This window comes from Sinocyclocheilus rhinocerous, unplaced genomic scaffold (assembly GCF_001515625.1).
Source record: "Sinocyclocheilus rhinocerous isolate Xijiao unplaced genomic scaffold, SAMN03320098_v1.1 scaffold506, whole genome shotgun sequence".
Taxonomy (NCBI): Eukaryota; Metazoa; Chordata; class Actinopteri; order Cypriniformes; family Cyprinidae; genus Sinocyclocheilus; species Sinocyclocheilus rhinocerous.
Genome location: NW_015647040.1, coordinates 786,015 through 797,720, shown reverse-complemented (window position 1 = coordinate 797,720; position 11,706 = coordinate 786,015). Strand labels below are relative to the sequence as shown.

At 37.5% G+C, this 11,706-nt stretch overlaps 1 protein-coding gene across 2 annotated transcripts in view; it reads left to right on the top strand.

Moving 5' to 3' along the window:
* The first annotated feature begins 207 nt into the window (after positions 1 to 207).
* The window catches only part of LOC107708542 (tankyrase-1), a 76,112-nt gene continuing 64,613 nt past the window's right edge, over positions 208 to 11,706 (top strand). For both annotated transcript variants that reach the window (XM_016512805.1, XM_016512804.1), the window contains exon 1: positions 208 to 415. In XM_016512805.1, the coding sequence (XP_016368291.1) occupies positions 223 to 415 (193 nt within the window). In that variant the 5' untranslated portion in view covers positions 208 to 222. The remainder of the gene's footprint in view (positions 416 to 11,706) is intronic.

Here is an 11,706-nt window from a genome sequence, read left to right as displayed (position 1 = left end):
ATCTCTGTTCCTTTCTCTCAGGGGGCCGTGGAGAGGATCGGTAGACATGCTTTGATATTCCACTCTCATACCAGAGTTCCCGTCACATGCCCGGAGTCGGACTCTCTCTCATTAACATGGGCTTTTTTCCCCCGTCTCACTGCAGTGTGTGTTTTTCCGTGTGGGCTGTTTTCACTGCTGCTCCTGGCGCGCTGGTGCGCGATGTGTGTTTATGTCTGCACCATGCCGAGGCAAGCGCTCCCAGTCAGCGGTGCAAACGGCCCCAGCAGCAGCCTCTGCCTGCCTGAGTTACGATACTGCTTGTGTTTCCCCTGCACAGTTCTGCTCCAGCACGGCGCCGATCCCAACATCCGCAACACCGACGGCAAGTCTGCCCTGGACCTGGCTGACATGTCCGCTAAAGCTGTTCTCACCGGTGAGTGCTGCAACCTCATGTTCTGCTTTTCTTTTTTTCTCAGTGTTATTGTCTTTGATCGTCTGCAGTTTGTTCCTGTCTGATACTACATCTACACAGCTTTGAAATGGAGCAGCATTGTTATGCATCTGTATCTCCACATTAGGTGTGTTTGTGCGAAGTGAGACTGTTGTTGTCCTTGAGCGCTTTTCTGCCTGCGTGCTCTCACTGTAGTAGGGATGGGCGAGTATATTGAATATCCAGGATATATTCGTGATCATTTTAAAATAAAGATGCATTGTGAGGATTTTAATGCACTGTGTTGTTAATAGTTTTGCGCCATTCTTAGTGCGAAACATTGTTAGAGTTATGTATGATTAATTTCTGTGTCGTGAGTTGATTCAAAACTCTGATTCAACAATTTGTTGCCGTTTATCTATGTATATTTAGAAAAAGTATTTGTTGTTAATTATGGCTGTTTATCAGTGATAGGCAAATGTATTTGCTAGGCCTGAAAACAATGTCCACTTTGCAGACTATCGGAATCTCCCCAGTTCGTTCATAATTTAACTTTGCGCAGCCTTTTTTTCCCCATGTTTAATAGTTTAATAGGTTTGCTTTTAATATTTTGAGTAAATATTGTGTACAAATGTTTTTATTTTTATTTCAGCAAGTTTGCGCACAACTCATTGCTATCATTAATTGGATTGGAGCCTATGTGTTCTAATGAAAAACAGTGTGGAAAGCATAGTGTGAATTTTATTTCTTGATTTAAACATTGAATTTAATTGTCTGTTCTGTTCACTCAATTTCACCCTTTTTAAAATATCTATAAAATTTTGTGAAATATTCTATGTATTTTAAAGTTGTGTTTTAGCAATATTTCATGTGTTTTTTTTTTTAACACATCACTTTTAGGCTTAGTAAAATCTCCACTGGTTGACACATTTGATAAAATGTACTCCCGCCACTCAGCCCCGCAATTTGTATTGTTTGGGGGCAGAGATTCATGTATAATCATCAGGCTGTACTGATCTATTACATGGTCCTCTTAGACACATTCTGATTGTGTTTACACTTAGTTGCATCATTTCCTGTTTGGTAAATACATGAGTTACAAAAGGGATGTAGAAAACATTTTGTCAGCTGAGTAATTCTCCGAACTGACAACACGTTTTGCTGCCAACAAGTTTAGGCTAGTAGTAAAACTTCACTCTTCAGCTCTCGCAGAAACACTCAGTCGAACCACAGCAGCAGTGATGCGTTGTGAAACGTTCTGTTTCTGAAATCAGTATAATCTTTATTGAAAGACATTAGACTTCATTGATGCAACAGCTGGCCGCATAACAATGTTCATAACAATCATTTCTTACATCATGTAATCAGAAATTAATTCTGTAATGAAATATACATCAGCTGCTAAATCAAATGTATCAGAAAGTGTATCCAAGTGGTGCAATTGAAGGGTTTTTATCGGCCTCTGTAGTTCCATGAAGAACTGTTAACAGCCATGGAACCTTTCCAATGCACAAAAGGTTCTTTATAGTGAAAAGGGTTCTTTTGATTATTAAAATGTTCTTCACACAAAGAAAAAAGTGGTTTCATTTGTATGCCCGCCCGGTCTGTTCTATTCTCGTGCTCCATTTAGGCACGCTGCATTCTGATTGGTTCGGATAGCATACTGCGGGAGGTCGGGCGCGTGGAAAATCGTGCTATAAAGCGATTTAGAAATCGCGCAAGCTCAAATCGCGATTTTATGACGATTTCGATTAATCGCACAGCCCTATTTCATTTGCTGAAAAATTATTCAGAGAACCCAAAATAAACACAGAAGGTTCTTTATAGTGGAAAGATGTTCTTTTGATTATTAAAATGTTCTTCTCATTAAGAAAAATTTGTTATTTTAAAAACTGTTCACTGAAAGGTTCTTTTTGGGAAGCCAAAAACGATGGTTCCTAGGGATGTAATGATTAACCGCGAGCCGGTTGAAAATCGATTTAAATATGTGACGATTCAAATCGGTTGAGATGCTAAACAAATCACGATTCAATTAGGGGTAGGAGTTTATATGAATGTCTGAGGGGAACTTACTGTCTTTAGATGGTATTTTTTCTTTTAAATCATAAAATAAGGAATAAGGTGGTAAGGTATAAATGGCAGCTCCTGGTGTGAGTGACAGAGGTGATGTGTTTGGTTTTGTGTGTATAAATAGAGCAGGAGGCAGAGCTCCAGCCTCTCGAGCATTTCAGATAATTGTTATAGATCCGCTTTTCCTGCCCGGCTATACCTGACCCTGCCTGTCGAGCCTCCCATCATCTGTCTAGAAATATTGAAGAGCAGTATTCATTTCATTCTTAATCATGCTTTTGCTAGCTATATCGCAGCAGACTACACAACGTAGAGCTTTTTCATTTTTCACCAGCCTAGCCCCTAATTACTAACTGAAATATTCACTTAGAAGCTGGGCAACGTGAACAGAGTTATTCACGTTTTTGTTTATTTGCTTGAGGCGAATTCCTCTCCTCTCACTTTCGTTCTGCTAATTTGAATGTTGCTTGCACAAATTACATTGCAAATTAACCGTTTTGCATCACGGGTGCCAAAAGGTGAGACGTGAGAGGTCTAATGCCATCCAAACCATCTGTAAGCGTTGCTACTTTTTCTTCAAACAGCTTCAGAATTAAGCTCTGGGTCATCAAGTCTGTCTTGCTGTTACAGCTTAATGATCGCGCATATTAACTTTTTTGGGCCAGTTCAGTTGTACGATTGGCTATTTATTGCATTTTTCAAAGGAGTTTGGTGCTGTGAAGCTGCTTATCAGCTGCTTAATTTGTTCGAGCATTCTGTTTGGTTTTTGTTTTTGGATGGAGGCTTCCAATAAACAGTCTGTTGAGTGTAATTTAAAAATAGAGTCTGTATGATTAAACCAAGTGATTTCGTTGTCTGTTGCAAGGGATTTTGAAAAACAGCACAAACTGTAGCTACTAAAAATTGATTTTGAACATCCCTTGTGTATTTAGGCTATATCAGTTATGGGAGTCGCTTGAACGTTGGTAAGAGTTTTTGCGCAGTCACCAGAGGGGTGCTTTGTAAACACTAGTTCAGATTTTTTTTTATTTATGAGGAAAGAGATCATTTGGTGTAAACATGTCTCTGCTTTGGTCTTGTGTTGTGGGTCTGGGTAATGATGAGGCAGCCATGACAAAACACACACTAACAGGAGCATCACACAGACTCTCAAAACACTGAGATAAGAACATCTTTCCCATCCTGCTACATGGATATTGAAATATCATCTTATTCTTCAGATTTTAGGAGTATGATTGATGAATAAATTACTAAGTAATTTAAAAAGAGAATGCTTAATCATTACTTGCTGTGGTGTTCAACAACACAAAGGTTTAGAGACCGATTTGATTTTTTTTTTTGAATAAAAAATTAATGCTTTTATTCAGCAAGGACGCATTAAATTGATCAAAAGTGACAGTAAAGGCATTTATGTTTAAATAAAGATTTTAAAATTTTCAATAAATGCTGTTATTTTTCGGTAACACTTTAGATTAGGGAACACACATTCACATTCACAGCTGACTCCACTGTGAGTGACCCTGTCTCTCTCTCTCTCTCTCTCTCACACACGTGCACGCACGCATGCACGCTAGGCTTGCCGCGATAGACGGTGCTAACGGTTATACCACTACAGATACTTGCATTTTCTGCAAGTATCTTTTTTCGTTTATTTAAAGGCTAATGGATTTCTGAATCATGAGTGTTTTTATTCTTGCTATAACACTACTATTAGCTCAATTTTGTATGCGAAGAAAAGTAGATTTTTGTTTGTATATGCTGTCAATTATAGTTCTTAGAAAGAAAATCGGAATCGGCAAAAATCGGTATCAGCAGATCACACTAACAAAAAATCGGAATCGGCCAAGAAAATTGCAATCGGTGCATTCTCTTCTTTTAATACGAGACACGGAAAGAGGAAATGTGAGACTTGATTGAAAAGTGTTAGACCTTGTTAAGGCTTGTTAAGTGAGGTGTACATTTCATATGTAGGTTTATTCGGAAATTATGAAGCATGAGATTGTATTTGTTAACTAAATCAGTTTTGTTTTGCCTTTCTCAAATGTCAAAGTTCACCTCATTCCTGGTGTTGTATTGTAATCAGATGTGAGTAAATTTCTCTATTGTTACAGGCTTGATGAATCCAATTTGCTCGGCTTGTTCGTTTTGCGGAGATTAGTTCATAACACTTCAGAATGGAACAATCAAATAGCCGCTGGCGTATCATCCTCTTGCCTTGTTAAACAGAACGCTGTTCGTTTAGTTTTGCTTGATTGACTTTCAAGAGGTGCTATTCATTAAGCCCGCTTCCCATGATAAAAACAAAGTTATTCCAAATCAATACAAGTTCAGTTTGACAGACAAACAAAAAACCTCCTTAAAGAGCGAATCCCACGGTGAGGCGTCTGAACGATGACTCTGACATTTATGTGTGTAATGGAAAGATGTTTGAAGTGCGAGTGCCCTCCAGCACAAAAACAGTGCAAGAAAGCAAAGTAAATGTTCTTAGGAGATAAAGACCTGAATCGGTAAACTAGTGGACTGCTGCATGGCTTCAAAAAGAGCCCTTTTAACTATTATTTCTCACATGCTTTCAGAACGTCTTTCCCAGAGACTAGAACCTCTGAGCTTTTATATTGCTCTCTGTTGTGGGTTCTTTATTCTTTACTCTTTATTCTTCTTTATCTTCTGCGTGTGTTCCTTTCCATCTAAAAATGGATTATGTTGGTCATATTACTCTGAGAAATATAGAGTGTAAAATGGAAAATGTCAAGGGGAATACAAAGTCACTGAGGGTTTTGATAGAAATAAGTTTGTTGATGCAAACTTCAAGTGCAGCATTTCCATAAATGGTGAATTATTTAGCCAAATTTTGTTTATCATATTTTTCTTCTGCAGAACAACTATTAATGATATTTTTTTACCCCAGTGAAGTCACTTTACAAGCCACAGAGTGCTTTGAATATCCATTTAGACTTTCATCATACCAAATAGAAAAAGAATGAGAAATATTTTGCCTTTGAAATCTTCTGCAGAATTACATTCATGGTCCGCTTTAAAAGTTAATGTTTTTCAAGTGAGTGGGAGAAGATTTGTCTTATAGCAGTGCACCCATGCCCTAGACGATTGTTGAAAACCCAACATAAACATAACCGGAAAACCCTTGTGTGTCATTTTTGAAATATTTTATTACTAAGGAGGGAGTAGGCTGTTTGCCAGCCAAACAAAGTCTTTTTTTGCTTGTTTACTTCTTAATCCAATAGAAAAAAAGTATTAATTTGATATTGTTGCCAATTTTTTCCCTAGATGAGTTTAAATCGACCAGTAGCACATATTTCTCAGTCTAACTTGAATGATCGTAGAGGTTTTGTTCATCACGTGTGTTGTGAATATGTGGGTATGCGTATTGCGTACATTTAAAAAAATTAGCATTCTTAAGCTATGACAAATCCAGCTGTTGTCTCTTTTTAATGTATCGTAATTCCCCACCTGTGGTTTAGATTTATCTGTAAAAAAAAAAAAAAAGCTAGTTTTCCAGCCATCATCATACAGTCTTTCTTTACAGTCTATAGGATTACACGGAATCAGTTGTAGTCGGTTTTAATCCTGCGAGGGCCGAAACTAATGCCTCCGACCTTCAGCACCAAGAAAGTGAGGTTAAATCACATTATAGCAAGTTTAATGAAGTGCCGATAGTCCCAGATCAGTGGGGATATTGACGTGCCTGTGGATCTGTGTGCTCCATCGGTCTGAATGCATTCTCTCTAGAATCTGGTAATTCTGACTGCTCTCCCCCTTAGGAAACCGTGCAGCAGTGTTACGTGAATCAGTATTTAATCGATTAGTTCAGTTATTCAAAGATTTAGCGAGACAGTCGTTGGTCATTTTCTATTGGCTTTTGCTGTTTAGTTGGATTTTATATATTAATTCAAATAAATTACATCAAGACTTTTTAAGGAAACATTACATTTACTGTAAGAAGCTTCAGTTCACTAAAGTACAGTATTATGTGATTGTTATTATTCTTATTCTTACTATTTGAATCCTTTCAGAATATACTGTTCAAAAGTTTTGGGGTGAGTAAGTTTGTTTTATCGTTTTTGAAAGAAGTCTGCATATATTTGATCAAAAATACAGTATAAAAAAGTAAAATATATTTACAAAATAATTGTTTTCTTTTTAATATATTTTAAAATGTAATATATTTCTGTGACGGCAAAGCTGAATTTTCAGCAGTCAATACTCCAGTCTTCAGTGTCACGTGATCCTTCAGAAATCAGTTTAATATGCTGATTAGCTGCTCATGCAACATTTCTTATTATAATCAATGTTGAAAACAGTTGAGCCACTTAATATTTTTGTGAAAACCATGAGATATATATATATATAAATAACTCTTTTGTAGTATTATAAAATGTCTTTACTGTCTTATTTTTGATCAATTTAATGCAAACTGAATTGGTTTAAAAAAAAATCTTACTGGCCTCAAAATTTTTAACGGTACTGTAGATGGATACAAACTGTATCAACATTAAGATTTTGGGCAAAAATAATATAGAAATAGGAAAGTGTATATCTTGGGTTCTGAGGCTGGTCTTTTCATTTTTTTTTTTTACATTTAGCAGTTCATTGAAATGGTCATGTGGTGTGAAAATAAATTTTTAGTACAACTAATTTATGTAAGCTTTCAAATAATAGGAGGCCATAAAGGCTGCATGATATAATTACAAAATGCTGTTTAAAATTGTTGTATATCATGTCACATTGCAGTATTTGTCAACATCCCAGAAGTATTTCATGTCAATTCTCCTCCCTGTACAACAAAGGGATAGATGCACTGTCACGTAATTATCCGTCCACCTATCTCACAGCAGACAGCTTGACTGCTCATTACTCAGGATCCGGAGTATGAATGCAGAACACAATAAAGCAGAAGTAAGCCTAGTTCTGCACCACTGCTTTATTTTGTCTTTGAGAACCTTCTGCTTCTTTGCATGATGTCTTGACGTCCAGCCTGGTTTCCACTTGGAGAAGACAGATGGCTGGACCGGATGGCTGGTTTGAACTGCTGCTTGGCATCACATAAACAACCTCAGCCATTTTTACAGCTTGTCAGGGCATCATCTTTGTTCCACTGCTCAGGTGATGATCACCAGGTAGGGCTGGGTGGGATGACGAATGTATATTGCAATCACAGAAATGTCCCAACCAGTCATTTTTCAAATGTATTTATTTTCAGTCTTTTGTTTTTAACTCGTGCTATATCATGTAAAGCTGTTTTTGTACTGATGCCAGAATTATTATTCATTTGTTGTAAATAATCGCACCTTTTGGTTTGCCTCCAAATTCTAAAATAATCAAATTGAAATGCAGTACCTGAAATGCACTGTATAATACATTTTTCAGGTTGAATTTCCAGCAAAATAACTATATTGTGATTATATGCTGTTTTGGTCATTACGCCCAACCTTACCACCAGGTTTAGTTGAAGGCACGGACATGAAGTGAGAAAATCTGGTATTTCTTTTCCTTTCAAGAGAGAGCAGAACAAATTGCTGTGTTTATTTTTTTATTGTGCTTTCAGCTCCATCCAGCTCTCTTCAATTTTGTTTCTAAAATCCAAGATAAATCCTGTTTGATTGTTTTTCTTTTAGATATTTCCAGCCTTTTTTTTTTTTTTTTTTTAAAGTTGAGTTTTAGGGCTCCTCTTTCGCCTGAGTTTGCTATCCCGTTATTATGAACGTATTTTTCCCAAAGTGAATTGAGAATTTCTCAAGCTGTTTTAGGAGGCCTGTGATATGTTGCAACACAAAAAATCGGTAGTGCAAACATCTTGAAAAGCTCTCAGCACCAGAGTAAAGAGGGGTTGTTTGCTTAATCTATTCAACATAATATCCTGTTTCTCCCCCGCCAGGATTTAAGCAGGAAAATAAAACTGGCTGCAGTTTTATTTATAAGATTTACTTTTTTGTTGCAGGCAGGCAGTCTCTTCCCAGTCAATTAGATCTAGCAATTGATCCATAGCTTGTGCCCTGCTGGGTGGGTCAGATAATCCCTTTTATCCTCTGCGTATGTCTGCCGCAAAGACCTTTCAGGTTGTGTTTGGTTATATTAAGAATTGTAAATCTCTAGGCCAAGTTGTAGCCTTTGACCCGTGTGGAGCACAAAATCTGAAGTTATCGTAGTTCATTTCAGTTGACATGATGCTTGCATCATAACCATAGAGACCATACCATATTTGTAGTATCCAGAGGTGCAACTATGTGTCTTTCAGGAATAATAATAATAATAATAAACATTATTATTATTATGTGTATAATATTTATATAAGTTAGTTTTATATATAATATTTATTGTAAGTACATATTTGTCTTTTTGTTTTTCCCCTTTACATTACTGTTATCATTTTCATTTTTTATATTTTCTTTCTTTGTTTCTTTCTATCTTTTTAATAATAATAATATATATTTTTTTACTATAGATTTGTTTTTAATGTTTTAAATTATTTATTATTTTTGCTTATTTATTTGTTGTTATATTTATTAGAAAGATTTATTTGTTTTTCTTGCTTTCACTAAAATGTTTTATTCACTACAGCCTCATAAGAGTCAATCTGTCATGAATGGAACTATAGTGGATATACTGTAAATTCAGTTGTGGCTTGTTGTCACTGAATATTTCAGTATGTTTCTTATATATCGGAAAAATAATTCCTTTGAGGACTGTTGTAACTGGAAGTCATACATTTATTTTATTTCCGAAAGCAGACTGGAACCTTTCTGAATCATTTGAAATGGTTCTGGAACCCTAGGCACTGGTGACTAGACCCTTCTGGAGGGAGTTCCTTCAGCCGAATCCTTTGTAACTTGGGAATTTGGTGTGTCTCTGACAGGGACATATCTCATTGATCTGAGGCCATTTTTACCCAGGAGCTCAAGGACCAGCGTGAGATCTTTTTTCAGCCCACCTGTGGAGCTTCAGATAAAGGGAGTCTCTGTTTATCTCTGAATAATTAATGCTCTCCTGAATTATCCACTCCTGTCTGCAGTATACAGTAGGGCTGTGTATCACCAGCAAAGTCACGACACGATACGTATCACAATACAGAGACCACGATACGATACGTATCACGATATAGGACTGCACTGAATTTTACCTCAGCAGAATTTAGTAAAACAGCTGTTTATTAAACACTGCATACTATAGGGTCATTTCTAACTATTGGCAGAGCAGGCAGTTGACCTCTGCATTATGAAGGGCCTCCATAACTGTACCACGGTACAATATAGGTAATGGCATATGTTTCATGTTTACATTGGGTACTCCCCACCAGGTGCAATATTCTAAAAATCATATTTACATTGCTGGTAGGTTATCATTGCACAAATTAGCACACTCTCTACGATTAAAAAATAAAAATTAGAAGAGTTCTAAACTAATGCGCTGTCTTCACTGTATCTCACGCACACACACGCTCAGTCACTCACGCAGATCACGCTGCGACCGCACTCAGACATTCAGGAACAAACTTTTTAGCAATTTTATCAACTAAATATCTTAATCGCTCAAGAGCTACATTATCTTTCTCAACAAGGAGCTGGTAACATCATTGTTTCTAAAGGAATTAAAGCCACAGCTTCACTGTTAATAGAGAAACGCGGCAAAACTGTGGTAATTCATATATACACAGCCTCTCTCTCTCTCATAAATGAACACTTTTCTGATAATAGAATATTGAAGTGGAGATCGCTAAACTGCAAGCTAACCGGTGTTTTCAGAAAGCAAACGAGTTTATCCACAGTGTAGAGAGAGCGCGTGCACATGGTTGCCAGGTTGACAAAGATAAGTAGCACACTTAGTAGATATTTCCGTATTGCGAAAGTGTGAAGCTCTGTGTCGGGGATTACGTCTCTTTATATCAGGCAACCCAGTTGTGTTCCTCTGCGGCCAGATTAAACCTTGTTGTAGCCTATATATTATGCTCTAATCATTATTTTTTAGAAACCTCGCACTTTTCTACTCAATTTTAAAGGGTGTTCTTGTATTCAAATTAAGCGCGGTCCACTGCTGCACACGTGCCACAATATCGATACAGGGCCAGCTGCATCGATACTCATATCGTCAAATCTCTGTGACGATACATCGTCGTATCGATGTATCGAACACAGCACTAGTATACAGAGCACCCAGAAGCCCAGCCACAAAGCTCCTTACATGGACTGAAATCCAAATGTATTATTTTTCTTGTACACCTTTTTTCCCCCCTTCAATGCTCTTAACACAATGCAAAGACCTTGTTTTGTATGCAGCTCCACAGCGTACTGCTTACAGCCACTCTTTTTCATTATGCTTTGTGCAAAGACCTGAACATTTAAACTATCAGCGATCTAAATTTTATTCAACCCATAGTGAGGATCTTGGCTAAAAGGAAAATTAGAATTTTATAGCTCAACAGGTAAAGCAAGGAACTGGAAACACTAAGGTTGTGGGTTCGATTCGCAGGAAGCACATTTACTGAAAGTGTATACGTTGAATGCACTATAATACGCTTTGGGTAAAAGCGTCTAACAAATGTATGAATGTAACACGAGAGAATGCATGTCGGTAGTATTTAGCATGGTGTTCTGTCAATTCTCACCTACTGTGATCATGTCTGAATTAGGGCTGTGCGATTAATCGAAATCGTCATAAAATCGCGATTTGAGCATGCACGATTTCGAAATCGCCTTACAGCACGATTTTCCGCTCCCTCGACCTCCCGCAGTATGCTATCCGAACCAATCAGAATGCAGCGCGCCTAAATGGAGCACGAGAACAGAACAGACCGGGCGGGTATACAAACGTAACGCCAGGTTCACACACTCCGTCTGTGGTGCGAATTTTTCCGCGCCCATGTTAACGGATCAGAGCGTTCACTCTGCACGCGATTGCGGTCCGGCAGTGCGCTCCAGGAGCGGTGCGTCTGCAGCAGTCATGCTGCGATCATTTCCGCACGGAATCTATTTGTGAACTTGGTGCAACAAATCTAGTTCAACATCTGAGGCAACGCCACAAAGAGCTCTATGAACAATGCATGGTAAAACAAATCCCTGGACACGGGATTTTTTTTTTCTTGCCATATGTCTAATCTAGAGACATTTTGTTACACCTTTACTTAGTGATTATTTTGCCTTATGTCTGTTCTAGAGACATGTTACAGCTTTTTGATAAAGCTCTAATTGGTTTTCTTTTGGAAATATGTTTCA